Source organism: Myxocyprinus asiaticus, chromosome 41, assembly GCF_019703515.2.
Source record: "Myxocyprinus asiaticus isolate MX2 ecotype Aquarium Trade chromosome 41, UBuf_Myxa_2, whole genome shotgun sequence".
Classification (NCBI taxonomy): Eukaryota; Metazoa; Chordata; class Actinopteri; order Cypriniformes; family Catostomidae; genus Myxocyprinus; species Myxocyprinus asiaticus.
The window spans coordinates 15,160,648-15,179,805 of NC_059384.1; the positions used below are offsets into that span (position 1 = coordinate 15,160,648).

Here is a 19,158-nt window from a genome sequence, read left to right on the forward strand (position 1 = left end):
GCCTTGTTATTTCAATTCATCAAATTGTTATTAGTCTTAAATTGCCCTTGTCTCAATGTTTTTGGAGCATGTTGCAATCATCTGATTTGAAATTACTGTACATTTAAAAAAATAAAAATAAATAAATAAACATCATATAATGTGTAGTTGTAGTGCTTTCAATATAACAAAGGGTGAAAATAATTTACAAATCACTCCTTTTTGTTTTTATTAGCATTTTTCATACTGCTCCAACTTTTTGGGAATTGGGGTTGTATAATGTTTTGTAATTTGTAATTGATTACATTCTCCATGTTTGCCAAACCCCAGCACAGCAGTAAAAGTCCACCTGTGTTTTACTCATGATGATGGATTTAGTTCACAGTCATTAGGAGGCAGCCATTCCCACCCCACCTGGAACAGCCCATAAGATTGTGCAGGTGGCACTTCGGCCCAATTCGTCAAAAAAATTAGCCATTATTTCCATTTACACACAATGGGCTCTCACTGCATTGGAGTATGGTGTCAGCTCTCTCATCAGCATATTAAGAGGGGTTCAAAATATTGATGGCTTAATGTGCAGCTTTAATAAGAGGTACATTAAAATCAGGGGGTGCTGAGACAGCATATCACACACCAGAACTGTGCATCTGTGTAGTGCAGCGTTAGGGTTTCTTGGTACTGTAGATTTGATTAATAAACCTGTTTATGTCTGCGATACATTCACTATGAGAAGGCTTTGTAAATCAGTGGTTGTAATGTGTGGAGACACAAGGAGCACAGTCTGTTCTTGTAAAACATTCATGTACAATTTGTAGTTTCCTACCTTGACCACTTTATTTCTATAGTAGGCTTATTCTAAGTTAAATAGATAAAGCAGTGTTTAACAGGACTGAGATACAACCTTACCTTATCAGGTTTGAGCTCTTGTGATGATGGTGGTCTAAAAACACTTGGATGTACAGTACTTTATTTTTTTATGGGGAGACCGCGGCTAGTCACACTTTTTACTCAAGGGAATATTTCTTAGGGTAGGTTTATTTTTTTGAAGTAAATTTCTGAATAGCCACATACCTTAAAGTGTTGGCTACAAAAAAGCTATTGTACATTGTGGCGAGTGGGGCAGGGCCAGGCAACGACGGTGTGGAGCGAGGCCGGGATGGACACCTGGAGCAAATTATCTTGCCCAGCTGTTGGTGATTGCGGTGTTGGCGGGCGAGGGATAAAGCCACAACCAGAGCTGCAGTTGAGAGAGACACGGAGTGAGAGAGACGCAACAAAGCTGTGTGTGTATGTGTTGAGCTGAAAAGCACCCCGTTAATGTGTGTTCGTTCTGCTGAACAGCAGTGGTGTTGAATGTTTTTGTTACGCTTATAAGTGCTGACAATAAAGTGTCTTACGTTGGATATTTGCCCGGCTCCCGCCTCCTTCAGAGAGTTAAAGAACTTTGTCACATTGGTGTCGAAACCCGGGACTTTGGAGGAAGACCACGCTGTCCTGGAGACCTTGATGCTGGCTCATGAACACAACGCTGAGGTTATACAATCTGGTGGTACTGGAGTGGTTCATCAGCAGGTTACCAAAAGGGATGGCTGAGCGAGTCCAGTGCCATCGTCTGGCGTCACTGACGAAGGTGTTCTAGCTGGCTGAGGACCGGATGGGCGGCGTGTTCAGGAGCCAACAAGCTTTTTTCTTTTCTTTTCTCTCTCTCCTCCCTCCCCCTCTCCTTTCCCGGAGGGGGGGAAACCATCCGGTGCTGAGTCGGCTAAAAGGGCAGCAGCTCCTCTCCAGAAATGGGGGAGAGTAAGGCACAGGCCAGAGAGCTCCCCGTCAGGAGTCGGGCGATGGGGGTATGTGGCGAGCGGGGCGGGGCCGAGCAACGAAGATGCGGAGCGAGGCTGGGATGGACACCTGGAGCGAAAGATCTCGCCCAGCTGTTGGTGATTACGGTGTTGGTGGGTGAGGAATAAAGCCACATCCGAGCTGCAGTCGAGAGAGTCACGACGAGAGAGATGCAACGAAGCTGTATGTGTCTGTGTTGAGCTGAAAAGCACCCCGTTAATGTGTGTTCGTGCTGTTGAAAAGCAGTGGTGTTGAATGTTTTTGTTACACTGAAAAGTGCTGACAATAAAGTGTCTTACGTTGGATGTTTGCCCGGCTCCCGCCTCCTTAAGAGAGTTAAAGAACTTTGTCACATAAATTTTCATGGATATTACCAAGCAAAAAAGACAGTTAAGTGCACACACACTGACCTTTGGTAACAACTTCACAACCACCAAAACAAAATCAACACCTCTCTTTAAATCTATGCCTGCATTAAACAGCCTATTGTAGGCCTTTATCGAAATGTAAAAAATAAAACAATTATGAGGCACACAATGATTCGTGAAACAACAAAAATGAAAAAGGTAACAGAGAAAATATCAAAGCATTGTTTTGGCCAACAAATATTGTAATTTATAAATTGTATACATTTAAGGGCTGTGAATCGATTACATTTTTTTAACTAATTAATCACACAGTTTTCTGTGATTAATTGCGATTAATCATTGTATACGGTGCATTAAAACAAACATAAAATATAATCATAAATATATTTACAGTACTTTATAATTAGTTAGTCACCACTTATTTGAATTATTTTAAAATGTACATTTGTTAAAATTATAATTTTTTTGAGGATAGAGTTAAATTAGACACATTTTTACAGGATTAAATCTTTGATTCAAATATATACTGTATATAGGTACATGCCAATAAATCAGTGGACATGCTGTATTTAAATTTTTGGCAAAATCTGCAGATGTTTTTCTTTGGACTTTTTTAATTATAGGATCAAATAGGCAGATTCACTTCATATCAAGCATTATTGGCAAGAAAACTTAAATGGTCATTGACAGTGCATTATTAGACACTATACATGCAGATACAAACCAAATTAAATGCTGAAGTTAGATGTGCTGAAGTTTTACATCTCAAAACTATTAAATTCTCTCTGTTCAGTCTCTATCGCACACACGCTGGTCTCTTTCGTGTGGTTTCGTTTTTGACACTGACTGGTTCAGATGTCAGTGAGTAAGTGTTTTCGAGTGATATGAAGCTTGCCTGTATCTCTACCACACCTGGCTCACCACTTGTGGATGAACTCTCCATTCTTCATATAGTAAATCCGCTCTTGTGTTTATTATGCCCGGGACATGTGTCTCATATAATGAAACAGCCTGCACTGCTCCACACAATCAGTTTCTGTGCTTGGATGTGCAGTCGAGTTGAGTGTGTATCTCCTGGAAATGTATATATGGCAACTTTAGCCACAGGAAGTGTGGAAAAACATTAGTGAAGTTTCAGGAAGTGAAAAAAAAAAAAAAACAATACTGCATTAACAGCATTATTTATTTTTTTTTAACACGTTAAACAGTCAGTTATTAATTGCAGAAATTCATGTAGAAAATTTCCCATCCCTAATACATTTATAACATTTAAAACACTTGTGACAACCTGTTTCAATAAAAATGAACATGCCCTGACCTTAAATATACCTTTTTCCTAAAGTCTCATTTAAAACTTTCTGTAAAAATCTACCATCATAATATACACTACCGGTTAAAAGTTTTGAAACGCTTACTCATTCTTTTTTCTTTCTTTTTTTTTTTTTCACATTTTAGAGTAATAGTAAAGTCATCAATGGAATAACATAAATGGAACTATGGGAATTATGTTGTGACTAAACAAAATCCAAAATAAATCAAAACTATGTTATATTTTAGCATCTTCAAAGTAGTCACCCTTTGCCTAGAATTTGCAGACATGTACTCTTGACATTTTCTCAACCAACTTCTTGAGGTATCACCCTGGGATGCTTTTTAAACAATATTGAAGGAGTTCCCATCTATGTTGAGCACTTATTGGCTGCTTTTCTTTATTATTTGGTCCAAGACATTCATTTAAAAAACTTTTGTTTTTAATTAAATTTTAGTTTTATAATGAAATAAATGTATATGGTGGCACAATTATATTTTTGTTTACAAAACTAATTTCAAACATTTAAGCATACACCTTCAGATCAAAAGATTTTTAAGATCATGAGAAACATTTCAGTCACATTTAAGTGTTTCAAAACTTTTGACCGGTAGTATAGTTGACCCCTGCCTCAGTAAATGCCAATGTGTTTTGATTATGTTCGCTTGTTTACCCAAGAGCTATAACAAAAACAAAAAATTTGTAGAATTCACAAAAAATATACAAATCTACAAGGTTTTTGAACTAATTCTTTGAAACCAACATACAAAACCCCTGCTAGACAACACTCACATTTGCGTATTTGGACGTTTGACTCCAAATCTTATTGTTACTGAGATATTGTTATCCTTGTGACAACTTTCCAGTGTGACAACTATTCCCGGTCTCCCCTATAGTATATACAGTATGTCTGTATTTAACCTACTCATGCCCAAAAAGATATGAGAAAACAGCAGGTTTTGGGCCGGGTTCGGGTCAGTTTTTTTTTTTTTTAAGTATGGCTTCGGGTTCGGGTCGAGTTCGGGTTTGTAATTAATGGAAAAATAAACAGGCCTACCTAACTTGTATTGCGTACGCACTTTCACTCACAAACACAGCCTACTCTGTTTTCCATTGATTTCCTATGTAAACACATGCTGGATGGACGTCTTTGACTGTTGCACCATATCTCGCTGTTTCTTCAGTGTCTCTCACAGTGTCCTGAGGGGCCACCATGCCTTGTTAAAACTATGTTTCCTGTTACTTTAACAAGTGTTGCCTATGATTCTTACATAAAATACAGCCTTTTGCAGCAATACTTGTTTGGAGAAGAAATTATAAAAAGAGTGTGCGAATTTGGGGTCGGGCTTAAAATCTGACGGTACCGTTCGGGTTGGGTAGGGTCGGGATAACACTGGTACGGATTGGGTTCGCGTTTCATTTTAAAGCTTGTGCAAACCTCTAGAATGGATCAATGAACACTGTAGGGACCCTGTGAATTAGAACACGGCTTCTGTTTCATTCTATGGGCCTTCAAAGTTTCCATAGTCTTGTTTTTCTTGGTTAAGCTACAGCAAGCCCTGACTCCATGAATAAGCAAATTAACAAGCCTCCTCTATAAACTTGTTTTTAACCTTTAAGTGTATTTTGCACAAATGGCCAAGAATACACCCACATATCATGTGTTTTCATGAATTAATTCAGCAGAATATCTCCACTGACTTTTAACCTCAGAAGAGAGGAAGACTTATAAAACAGCACATTGAAAATGACATAAATGTACAGTGAAATCAAACCCACTTGCTTATTATTAATTTTTTTTAAGAAGAAGAGGTACAGTTTATTTATTTCAAGCTTTCCACTCAAAATATTGTTGTGCTCTGATCACACAAACAATTAAGTCATTATATCTGCAGCCTTGAGATTTCATTGTGAGGATGTGAGGGGTATTTCTTTGCAATTTCAGACAAGTACTGGCTGTGTGCAAGCCTCATTATACCAACTCCTTTCATACTTACAGCACATTTTTGGCCTTTAGTGTACATATCAGCAGGTCGGTCCCTCTATAATAAAGCCTTTCATGTTGAATTTTCTTATTAGAATAGAAAAGCAGAAACACAGAAGTGTGCTTTAATAGAAAAGTGATAAGGTTGCTTTCAGTTAGGTGTATCAGTTTTCTGAGATCTTGTTGAATGCTCCTGTACTAATATGGCCATTGACATTTTGACCTGTGATAACCCAGGTCACAATAGGTATTATTCTGTCATGGTTCACTGTACTGTCCAGAATATTTTATTATGGCATTAACCAGGTCCTCATAAAGGTACTATTTATATCTTTGCATGGCTCACTGAATGTGAAGTATAGCCATGTCATTCACCCGTGTGACAAGAAATCCTTCTGTGGTGGATATAAACAGCTGATGAGATCTTAGGTATGCTGTTATGACCTCCATCCTTCTCTGTCCTCTCCGAATAGCTCTCAACCATCTCCTTCATATCCTGCCACTCATGCAAGTCAAGAAGGGGCCTGTGGGATTACAGCCAAGAGCAATCACCATAAACACCACCATCATCGTAATCACCTTCCTCATCACCGCACCCATCAAAATGGTAATGCACTTTGACGACGGATTGCAGCTTGCTGGTGTGTTCTTGAATAAACCCTGTCATGTATTCTCTTGGAGCATGGATACTCATTTCTTCTCCTGGAGAGGCACTTTCCTGCAAGTTTAGTTTCAACTCTATTTAAACACATCTGAACCACTTAATAAAGAGCTGTGTCCAAATGTATGAACTTTTAGAGTATGTACTAAATTGGATGAAGAACGTGCTTCTCGACTGTTGGTAAAGTATGTTCTTTAGGTATGCAGGTGTGAAGTACAAATACATTTCCAGATGTGGATTTCCCAAATATAAGATGACAGGGGAAGAATAATTCATATTTATGAGGAAAGCGCTATCTGATTGGTCACTGAGATCAGGTATCACTTTCCTCATGAATAAAAGTGACTCTTCCCTAGCCATCCTATGCTTCAGAAATTCGCCTCCTGAACATACAACATTGTTCTTTGACCCATATATTCTTTGACCTATGACGAACACACACACACACACACACACACACACACACACACACACTTTTGGTGTGGCTATCCTTATGAGGACTCTCCATAGACATAATGATTTTTATACTGTACAAACTATAGATTCTATCCCTTAACCCTAACCCAACCCCTAAACCTAGCCCTCACAAAAAAAAAAAAAAATTCTCCAAAAAAAAAAAAAAAGCGATTTGAATTATGGGGGCACTTTGAATTATGGGGACACTAGAAATGTCCTCATAAACCACATTTATAGCATAATACCAGTTTGTAACATAAAAAAATGTCCTCGTAAACCACCCAAACCGCCCCCCCCCCCCACACACACATGAAAAATACTGTTGTTAAACAAGCACACTTTTTGAATCTGACAGATCCTCAGCCTATGTGACTTTAATGGATAGCAAAGTGTCCACCTGTTGCACACTTCTGAATATTGCGGACCTCTTACTCATTTGACATACTTTTTTTTTGCATACTATATAGTTGAGAAGTATGCATATCAATGAGTAGTTCAAAGTCCAGTTGAGTTACCCATGCCTTTTAATGCAGGCATTTGTGTCAGGACTGCCTGTATCAGATGTGAAGTTCACCATCAGGAGATCGCTATTTGCAGTGAAGATGAAGTCGAGCTCATAAATATTAATGTCATGCAAATGGCCATCTATCTTGTGTGTTTTCTTTGAAGTACACTACAGGAGGTGGCAGTTATGCGTCCCAATCAAGTTGCCCCTGTTAGGCAATCTTATAAATGAAGCCATCTTATTTTGGATGCAATGCCTTGCTTAGAGAGATTGATTGGGATGGGGCTGCATCTACCAAATTGAGCCTGTGAAAAGGAGTTCGTGGAACAGGTCTCAGTGAGTGAGCAGAGATGAAAAGCAAGCTTTTATTTTGATATTAGACATTGCGGCGAGTAGAGGTCTACTCATTCTTTTCCATGATCAGTGACATTCATTTCACATAATTCTGTATGCTCTTTCTGAATATGGCACAAAGCACAAACCTAACTGATAACTGTCTTCCAAAACTTTATTACTGATGAAAAAAACTCCATATAATAACTGAGGTCTTAATACAGACACACAGTTGTCTGTAGAAAAGCACACTGCAGTACATAAAGCTTTAGGAAGTTTTTTCTTTAAATGTAAAGCGTGTTATTTTCCACTTGCCTACCATTGATTGGACACACAGATAGTCCCACCACAAACTTACCTCATTAGTTGAGCAAGTTTTGCTTTTTCAGGCTGGTCAGGACTCTAAAACAAACTGAGTACTGTTTTGATAGCATAACAAAGAGATAGGGGTGAATTCTCTAAACAGTTGCGCCACTTTTCCAAACTAGTTTAAGTAGGCAAAATCAGCAATTGCGCTTTGAAAATTGCGCTGCGTCTTGAGTATTTCAATTAAATCATTGTCATTCCTTTCCATGCAAACACACCACCTTTCTATGTTAATTTGTGACAAGGCAGGTGAGGAATGAGGATCTATGAAAACACAAGATGAAGAAAGTAACTCAGAATAAAATGGGAAAAAACACGGGAAACCAGGCACAGAACATGACAACACATGTGAAGACAGACAAAGGAAACAGGGAAAACAAGGGCTTAAATACACAGGGGCAAACAAGGGAACAAGGAACACCTGTGGAAACTATCAGGGGAAAACCAATCATAAAGTGAAACTACAAACTAACAGGAACTAAACAAGAATTTCAACATAAGTCAATACAAAAAACAGGGAATGTGACAGAGCCCCCCTTTTAAGGAGGGGATGCCAGATGCTCCAAAAAAAACAAAACAAAAAAAAAAACAAATTGTCCATGGAGTGTGGGGGAAAACAGGTAGTTCAGGGGGGCACAAGAGGAGCAGAGGAACAAGGCAAAGTCATGGAGGCTTGAAACCAAGGCGAAGCAGATCAGGCGGGCGCCAGGGGACCAGGGAGACCAAAGTAGATCAGGCGGAAGGCCAGGAGACCAGAGCAGACCAGGTGGAAGGCCAGGAGACCAGAGCAGACCAGGCGGAAGGCCAGGAGACCAGAGCAGACCAGGCGGATGGCCAGGAGCCCAAGGAGACAAGAGCAGACCAGGCGGATGGCCAGGAGACCAGGGAGACCAGAGCAGATCAGGCGGACAGCCAGGAGACCAAGGAGACCAGAGCAGATCAGGTGGATGGCCAGGAGACCAGGGAGACCAGAGCAGATCAGGCGGACGGCCAGGAGACCAAGGAGATGACCTCAAGGTGGGGACTGGGTCAGGAGGCCAGGGAGGCGGCCGCAAGGCCGAGAAAGGGTCAGGAGGCGGAGCCGCTGGAGGAATAGTCTCTGGGGCTGGCAACGTTGGATCTGGGATGGACGAGGCTGGCAACTCGTTGGCCGTGGCAGGCGTGGGCGCTGGCTCGTTGACGGGAAAACCAATCATAAAGTGAAACTACAAAGGACTACAAACTAACAGGAAACAGGAACTAAACAAGAATTTCAAAATAAGTCAATACAAAAAACAGGGAATGTGACATAATTAGGCTTATTACAGTTTGCGCTGGTTTACCTGGGACAGTCCCGGTTTTAAGAGGTGTGGCCTGGTGTCCCGACAATTCTCAAAACAATTTAATTATGTCAGCTGGTAGGCTCACTGATTTTTTCTTCTTAAATTAAATATCCTCATTGTCCTTCTTGCTATTGTTTTTAGTATCGTTTGCAGCGTAGAGAAGCAATTTCGTTGCGTTGCATGTTGATTTGAAGATACAGGTCTTTCAGCAAATCAGATGAAAAGTATCTAGTTATCTTGACGTCATGTGCTTGTCGCTTGCACTCTTTGTCGTCCTGTCAGTCATATGCGTGTTGTAGTCGAGTGGCCTTTCGGCATGTTAAAGAGATGATTCAGATGTGTGGATCACAGTAGTCAGTGATGCTGTTCAGTCATGCCAAAGTGTGTCAGGTAATAGTGGTCTGCTGCATCCTCTGCTACATAGCACTCGGAATCGGCCAGAAAGAGTGGATTAGTTGTGCAAATTGCGTTCAGGAGCCATTTTGTGGGCACCGTTGCCTGATCTGCATACAGTGCATCCGGAAAGTATTCACAGCGCTTCACTTTTTCCACATTTTGTTATGTTACAGCCTTATTCCAAAATGGATTAAATTCATTATTTTCCTCAAAATTCTACAAACAATACCCCATAATGACAATGTGAAAGAAGTTTGTTTGAAATCTTTGCAAATTTATTAAAAATAAAAAACGAAAAAAAATCACATGTACATAAGTTTTCACAGCCTTTGCCATGACACTCAAAATTGAGCTCAGGTGCATCCTATTTCCACTGATCATCCTTGAGATGTTTCTACAACTTGATTGGAGTCACCTGTGGTAAATTCAGTTGATTTGACATGATTTGGAAAGGCACACACCTGTTTATATAAGGTCCCACAGTTAACAGTGCATGTCAGAGCACAAACCAAGCCATGAAGTCCAAGGAATTGTCTGTAGACCTCTGAGACAGGATTGTATCGAGGCACAGATCTGGGGAAGGGTACAGAAAAATGTCTGCAGCATTGAAGGTCCCAATGAGCACAGTGGCCTCCATCATCCGTAAATGGAAGAAGTTTGGAACCACCAGGACTCTTCCTAGAGCTGGCCGCCCGGCCAAACTGAGCGATCGGGGGAGAAGGGCTTTAGTCAAGGAGGTGACCAAGAACCCGATGGTTACTCTGACAGAGCTCCAGTGTTTCTCTGTGGAGAGAGGAGAACCTTCCAGAAGAACAACCATCTCTGCAGCACTCCACCAATCAGGCCTGTATGGTAGAGTGGCCAGATGGAAGCCACTGCTCAGTAAAAGGCACATGACAGCCCACCTGGAGTTTGCCAAAAGGCACCTGAAGGACTCTCAGACCATGAGAAACAAAATTCTCTGGTCTGATGAAACAAAGATTGAACTCTTTGGCCTGAATGGCAAGTGTCATGTCTGGAGGAAACCAGGCACCGCTCATCACCTGGCCAATACCATCCCTACAGTGAAGCATGGTGGTGGCAGCATCATGCTGTGGGGATGTTTTTCAGTGGCAGGAACTGGGAGACTAGTCAGGATCGAGGGAAAGATGAATGCAGCAATGTACAGAGACATCCTTGATGAAAACCTGCTCCAGAGTGCTCTGGACCTCAGACTGGGGTGAAGGTTCATCTTCCAACAGGACAACGACCCTGAGCACACAGCCAAGATAACAAAGGAGTGGTTATGGGCCAACTCTGTGAATGTCCTTGAGTGGCCCAGCCAGAGCCCAGACTTGAACCCGATTGAACATCTCTGGAGAGATCTGAAAATGGCTGTGCACCGATGCTCCCCATCCAACCTGATGGAGCTTGAGAGGTCCTGCAAAGAAGAATGGGAGAAACTGCCCAAAAATAGGTGTGCCAAGCTTGTAGCATCATACTCAAAAAGACTTGAGGCTGTAATTGGTGCCAAAGGTGCTTCAACAAAGTATTGAGCAAAGGCTGTGAATACTTATGTACATGTGATTTTTTTTTTTTTTTTTCGTTTTTTATTTTTAATACATTTGCAAAGATTTCAAACAAACTTCTTTCACGTTGTCATTATAGGGTATTGTTTGTAGAATTTTGAGGAAAATAATGAATTTAATCCATTTTGGAATAAGGCTGTAACATAACAAAATGTGGAAAAAGTGAAGCGCTGTAAATACTTTCCGGATGCACTGTAATTCCTTTAGTGAATCAGGCGCTAAACCAGTGCAGAGAGCGCATGCTAATAAATAACACATTTACCGGGTGCAGTTCATTCTTAGTGAATTTGTGCAACCAGCAGTAACCTTAAAAGTTTTCTGATTGTCACTTGAGGACACTTTTAGTTACATTAGCTAGTTTCAATACTAATAACCACACTTCCATTCTGAAAATCTCTGACTATCTCATTTAATGAATGGCGCATAGTGTTGATGCTCAGTGAATGAGGGTTTATGTGAAAGGGCATCTGAACTTAGAATCAGTAGAGAGGCAGAGGCATCACTTTGATTATCCTTCACATTTCACAGCCATTTTTTTAATCTTTCATATTGTTTTTACAGCAAATAATAAATGATTGTGCACTGACACAATAATAATTACAAAAATTTAAATTTCAGGATGAAGACAGAAGAACACTGTTATGTCAGTTTTGTGGTTGTACCGAGCTCTTGCTGACTGGTATTCTTATTTAGGCTGTTTCTTAAACCAACTATTTGTCATTTAAAAACAAGAGTTACACATTCTGCTGTGCATGTTCTAATGCACCCATATCCACAATGTTTTCAGAAGGTGAAATGTTTTATATAATCATGAGGAATGACACATTGTTGGTAAACAGAGTTTTACACACAAACTGCATCATACTAGCCTTGCTTGCCAGCACGCTTCAGACACACACATCACATATGTACAAGCACCCTCTCTGTCACTCACAAAAACACATACAGTAAATATATTTGCAGCAAGAAATTACTGTGCAAATTCTATCATGTGCATTTAGGGCAGAGAGTAAAAGCAAGATGGAGAGAGAGTGAAGGAGCATAAGCAAGAGCGAACAAGCGCTTGCGTAACAAAGAAAAATGAATGTCACACATGGAGCAGACACGTGTGCGGTTGGAGGCCTCAGGGGCTTGTCAGTAATGGTTGGCCTCAGGGAAGAACAGCATAATATTGTCAAGCATGTGGAGTGGATGACTACAGTGACCTGAGAGTGGGCAGACTGCTTCCTCTTCCAAAAGCATTCTCTCTCCTCTGTGAAAATCACCCCTCACCAACCCATCTTGAGCTGTCTGCCTCCACTTTTTGCTGTCCTCTTTAGAGATACAGTATGTCCTCCTGTTTTGCATCTAGCAGATGTCTGTGTTTAAATCAGGAAAACAGCAGACAGGGTACTGTAACAGCATGGCTTTATGTTGTTCTTGTTTGGATATGGCACAGCAATCCAGAGTATGTGGAAAAACTCTGATCAATGTGATTCTGAGCAACTTCACTTGTGAGGAAGACCATTTAAGTGAGTCTCACAAAAAAATGTCCATGGATATTTCACCCCAAAACCAAAAGAAAACAAATTAAGGAACTACATTCTATATACTTTGTCTAAAGAGAAAGAGGCCTATTTTAGGACCACAAATATTTATTTACTTTTTCATTGTAACATTATCTTAAAACATTTACAAAAACATTAACATTATTAAGCAGATATTGTCACTACCGCAATGCAAGAAAATCTCACTTTCTGGAATGTGAAAAAACAAATATTATTCTCATTACTGTAACAGTAGTGAAAATCATCCAGCCTGGACATGATATTTTTTGTTCTTTACAAATTTAATTTATATACATATACAAATCTATATCAAATATATGCACTCAGTACTTTATTTGGAACATTATGGTCCTAATAAAGTGCCTGATGTGGTCTTCTGCTTTTGTAGCCCATCCGCCTCAAGGTTCAACATCTTGTGCATTCTGAGATGCTGTTCTGCTCACTACAATTGTACAGAGTGGTTATCTGAGTTACTGTAGCCTTTCTGTCAGCTCGAACCAGTCTGGACATTCTCCGTTGACCTCTCTCATCAAGGCGTTTCCATGCTGATCACTGGATGTTTTTTTGGCAACATTCTGAGTAAACTCTATAGACTGTTGCCTGTGAAAATCCCAGGAGATCAGCAGTTACAGAAATACTCAAACCAGCCCGTCTGGCACCAAAAATCATGCCACAGTCGAAATCACCGAGATCACATTTTTACTCCATTTTGATGGTTGATGTGAACATTAACTGAAGCTCCTGACCCACATCTGATGATATTATGCTTTGCATTGCTGCCACACAATTGGCTGATTAGATAATTGCATGAATATGTAGGTTTACAGGTCTTCCTAATAAAGTGCTCGGTGAGTATATATATACAGTACTGTGCAAAAGTTTTAGGCACTTAAGATGTTTCACAAAAGCATTTGTCTTAAGATGGTTATTTATATCTTCAGCTTTAGTGTGTCAATAGGAAATATAAATGTTAGACTCCCAAACATTATTTTGCAAATAGAAAAGATTAGAATAGTAGAACAGGGAGCCCTGCAACAGATGTCATGGCCCCCACAAAGCCCCCCACTGAACAGCGTGTCAGTCTGAGATTACATAAAGAGACAGAAGCAATTGAGACAGCCTTAATAGATAGAAGAACTCTCCAAGAAGCTTGGAACATCCTATCTGCCAACAACCAAGAAAAACCAGGTGTCCAGGTGTACCTAGGAGAATTGGTGTTGTTTAAAAGGCAAAGGTTGTCACACCGAATATTGTATGACTTTGTATGACATTAAGTGATAAATGAAAACTATTTATGTCATTATTTTTGAAGACATCCTTACTATGCAACATTTTTCACAAGTTCCTAAAACTTTTGCACAGTACTGTATGTATGTATGTGTGTGTATATATATATATATATATATATATATATATATATATATATGCATACAATATTTGCATTACATTTGTCTACTGACAATAATAGCTTTCTGTAATGCGTGATTTTTGTCACACTGAGAAATTCTTGTAATCCTAAAAAAAGGTTTCATTTTCTTAATTAAAGTTTTTTATTTCTAAATTTTGCTTTGTTTGATTTTGGGATTAAATTCCGAGATATTTGACAGTTTTCATGAGATTGTATGTGTTGGCATCTATGTGCAGCTTGTTCAGGTTTTTGTTGTATTGTTTATTCATCCTCCAATGTCACTGAATAGCTAATGAAGTTTAATAGGTGATAGTTTGCATGATAACTTGAAAAATGACCTGGAATCTGCTCCAATGATCCTTGACCGATAATAATAAATTGTGGAGGGTGTAAATGTGTGTAGTGTCATTAATGTTAAATTGATAAGGATGTGTTTTCAAGGACATCATAACAATTGTTTATGGATATTTGTTTTGTTTTGTGTTGTATATATTATCATTATTGAATTGATAGTATCTTAATTAGAAATTGACCATGCACGAAATGCCCTTCTTTTGCAAAGTCCTTCAAGAATGTTTTGCAAAGAGGAGTCTTGCCACTAGATGGCAAAAATATTAAAGTCGAACTTGACCACAAGACAGTCTAAAACTAGCTCTAAGTGTAAAGGATCCAGTGTTTTCTCTCTGGAGTGAATGTGTGTGGTTCCTGCAGGAATATTTGAGGATAACCTGTGTTTGGAACCTCTCTATAGGTTTCCTCTTCTCTTAATTTTTGTGTTCTGTCTGTTCTCAGAGAGATATTTGACAGGGACCTCATGTTGCCAGCCATACACAACTTGTCCTGTTTGATGAAGGTCTTAAACTGAGGCCCAGCCTGAATGAGACTTTGGGCCTCTTAAGAACACACACCAAGTATGAGGGAAAACTTTGATCTGTTTGGCGTCTCAGGGACACTGTGCCATTGACGTTTAGTGGCTTGTACAGCAGCCTGCTACAGTATATGTTGCTTCTCTCTGGATTAACAGAGAAATGCTGTCCTCTCCCAAAGCATTCTGGCCTTTGACCCCCCCCCCCCCCCCCAATACACACACACACTGAGTAAGCCCCACTCACATTTGCTTCAGAAAATGTAAAAATCTTTCAGTTATGCATTATGTCTTAGAGGTTAATACATTCTGATATCAGCGAGAGTACCTGTCAATGTGTGTACGATAAACGTGAATGTGAGCACTGCCCTCAATAAAGACAGCTGCCTCAGGCATTCTGTTTTTTACTAGACTTGTGACTACTTTGTGTCAGAACTGCACAAACAGGAATATCACACAAACACACGCACACACACACACAAACAATAAAAATTGACCCTTAATACACCAAATAATGTAACTGGTCTCATAAACTGCAGCAATTTCTGATAAAGCATATCCTTTTACGGCAACAGTACACGTGTGTAAAGGGCTTACTGGTAGTTTAAGAAGTTCTGAATTTAATAGTAATAGTAATTTTTTATGTTATTAATGTCCTGACTATACATTGTGATCAGTTGGATGCCACTTTGGTGAATAAAAGTACCAATTTCTTTCCATAAGACAAAATCTGTACATTATTCCAAACTTTTGGCTGCCAGTGTATGTGTGTGTATATGGAATGATTACACACATGTCCCCTTTTGGGATGTCTCACTACATAAGTTAAGGTGAATGTCTGTGTATTCTAGGTCACACATGCAATTGCAAGATGCTTTTTACTGGCCAGCACATTTCCATGGCACACGGATCCATGTCTGCTTTGGCTTGTACAGCAGCCTGCTACAGTATATGTTGCTTCTCTCTGGATTAACAGAGAAATGCTGTCCTCTCTCAAAGCATTCTGGCCTTTGCCCCCTCCGAACACACACACACACACACACACACACACTGAGTAAGCCCCACTCACATTTGCTTCTGAAAATCAGTGTCTGCTTTGACTAATGCTATGGTACATGAACACGTTTGGGTGCTGATGACTCACTGTCACAAAAATGTCTAATTTCCAAAAAAATTAGCAAAGTTTGGAATCTATTTAAAAAAACAAAAACAACAACAACAACAAAAAAAACATTGGCCCACAATTTTCTTAGCAGACATAACAGAAGATGACCAGTTGCTCTGCCTTTGTAGATACCCTCATATGAATGTTGTCAGTAAATTGCATGTCATAGACACAGACGATAATTGCATGGAACATATGCATTGTTAGCCCTTAGGCTCTTCATTGATAGGCTGGCAGAGCTTTGTGCAGTTTAATGCCAAGAAATTAACAGGCCAAACTAGAGTTACCACAGCTGACAGACTATTTGTGTTAATCCAGTGACAGAGGCTGTCAATCATCAGTGTAGTGATGTCCTTTCTGCAACATGGATAACATAATAACTGTCAGTCTTAGGGCTGTCACGATTATGAAATATGGCTGATGATTAATCGTCAAACAAATAATTGCGATTCAGATGATTAATTGTCTGTTTTAGGACTTTCATGATCATGATGATTAATCGTCATACAAAGTGTCATACTTCTTAAGGCTGGGCTCTTCAACCTATTTCAGGCCAGTTACCCCTTGGTGGGTAGAGAGATGGAGTAGGTACTCCCGGTTACATATTGCATAAAATTTTGTGTTGCGTTTTATGCCTATAATAACTTGTATGGTACCATATTGTTGTATGTAAATACTTTATGATGTTTACATGGCAAAGCCCATAAAATAATCATTAAGTTATGTACAGAAGGTGTCTGCAACCTTTTTGACATGAAGTGCCATTTTTAATTTTCCTTGTTAATCACTGTGCTATACCCCCTTCAAAAAGATAAATACTTGAAAGACACTTGTTGCACAAAGCACAAAGTTCATTTAAAATAAATGTAAAACAAGAAAGAAAAAGCTCACAAAATAACAAAGGAGCATTGTGATAATAATGAATGAATCTTACAATGATTCATCCTTCATCTGTGAGCTGTCGCCTCATGAGTCATCAGTAGATTGTTAGACTGGCTGCTACATGCCCTTTTCCTTTTGTGTAGTATAGCACAAATGTGATTAAATCATATGTCATGAGCTGTAGTAACACATTAACTTTACAAATTCATTTAACAAACAGAGTATTGCTATTTAAATGAGTTTTGTTAAATCAGACCTTTTTTAGGCTGACAAATTGTTAAAGGCTCTTAAAGGCACTATTACAAATGTAACCTTAAAGGAATAGTTTACCTTATAGACTTTCTTCTGCGGAACACAAACAAAGATATTTAGAAGAATATCTCTGCTCTATAGGTTCACACAATGCAAGGGAATGGTGATAAAAACTTTGATGCTCCAAAAAAACCGCAAAGGCAGCATAAAAAAAATAATAATAATAATAAAAAATAAATAAAAAAACAAGAAAGTCATACACATCTGGGGTGGCATGAGGGTGAGTAAATGATGAGGATTTTCATTTGTTGGTGAACTACTCCTTTAACTAAATAGGCTGTGATCAATATCAGAATTTGTGGATGATGTGAATGTGGCTTTCACATGAAACATTTAACAAGAGCAGGGTTTTTCCTGCAGTGAAAATTTGAGTGGGATCAACAAACTCATTGGCTTAAGTTTGGGGCGGAATTATCCATTTGGCCAACCAATGGCAGACTGGGGGAGCGTTTAAAAAAACCTGTTTATAAACAGTCATTTTGTAGCCATATCACCCAGCCCTACCAGCAGCAGAGCAGCACTGTGTTCTGCTTTTGATATTTCAGTTCTGTTTGTCTACTCCACCTGGGGATGCTGGACAGGCTTTTGAAGGTCTCCATGCTTGATCTGATTGCTGTCTCTGCTTTGCCACATGTCTCCTTTAAACTCTGACACTGAACTCTGTTAATACGCAGAACCTCATCATAGACTCCCTTGAGTAGCTAGTTAGTTATTCGAGTACAAGTAGCATAGACTTAATGAAGATGCAAGTCCACAAGATGAGAGCTTATTACTGTTTCTTGTTCTTTTTTGTCAGTGTGTTTGATCTTGCCACTTTGATCAGAACCAACACCAGCAACACACGCACATCTCTATAACATTGACCTACAGTAAGTTACTGTATATGAATGTCCTTTTAATCAGCATTTATGACTCACTGGTAGATTTGAAGGGCAAAAACAGGACAAATTGTCTGTTTCCTATCCTTGTTTGCTTGCACTGTAATAGTGGGGTCATTCTATAATTAGGGGTACATTTGGAATTTGACAGTGCAAATAATTCCCCCCCCCCCAAATGCAAACATGACCTTACATAACACCCTTAAAATTAAATACTTATTCTATTTGGCAATCTCAGAGTTACCTGTTTTCGGATAATTTTTATCAAAAAGCAGAGATGTTAGATATAGTCCGGTCAACTATGTTACTGACAAAATAAGTAATTTTTTATAGCTTGGGAAAATACCTAGAATTTAAATAGCCACCTGATTTGATAGATTATGTAACCACTTACCAAAAGCAATAATTGTGATCATTAACACTTTAAGGAAAAAATATTTAGAGGCATAAGACCTCTAGTTTCACAAAAGTAATTCAGTAGTCTTTGCATTTTCTCAAACAAGTCAAATTTGTATATGCTGTTTTGGAAGAGAACTACCATGAGGGATAAATGACACCTCTGGTAATCTCTTGATAATATACATGTTGTACAGTAGGCAACTGTGTATTTTTGAAAATTAAAACTCAGCAATAACACAGTTGACCATACAGAAACTTGGTTGACACCAGTAACACAGTTGACTGGACATGAGAAATGGAGTAGCGAAATGAGCAAGGGACAATAGATCACAGGTTATAATTTTGTCAACAAACGACATTTTTTTTTATTTATTTGTTATTGGTTATTGAACAAGTTCATGTTATTGAGCAAGTTTGCACACACTGAAACTGGTTATTGAACAAGTTCTGGTTACTGAACAAGTTTGCACACATTGAAGCTGGTTATTGAACAAGTTCTGGAATAATCAGAATAGGGAATAAGAGAGATGGCTCAGTGGATTTTCCAGCAGGAATCTTTGAAGCGTTTTTGCATTTTGCACTTTCCTTTAGTTATGGTTTGTTTTATTTTATG

At 39.1% G+C, this 19,158-nt stretch overlaps 1 protein-coding gene across 2 annotated transcripts in view; it reads left to right on the forward strand.

The window, feature by feature from the left end:
• The window catches only part of ctnnd2a (catenin (cadherin-associated protein), delta 2a), a 474,718-nt gene that overhangs the window by 42,218 nt on the left and 413,342 nt on the right, over positions 1 to 19,158 (forward strand). The window contains exon 1 of one of the 2 annotated variants that reach the window (XM_051682874.1): positions 6,083 to 6,089. The exons of the other annotated variant lie outside the window; for it this stretch is intronic. Within the exon in view, the coding sequence (XP_051538834.1) occupies positions 6,087 to 6,089 (3 nt within the window). The 5' untranslated portion in view covers positions 6,083 to 6,086. Of the gene's footprint in view, positions 1 to 6,082; positions 6,090 to 19,158 lie in introns of those variants that run through there. 2 annotated transcript variants of the gene reach the window in all.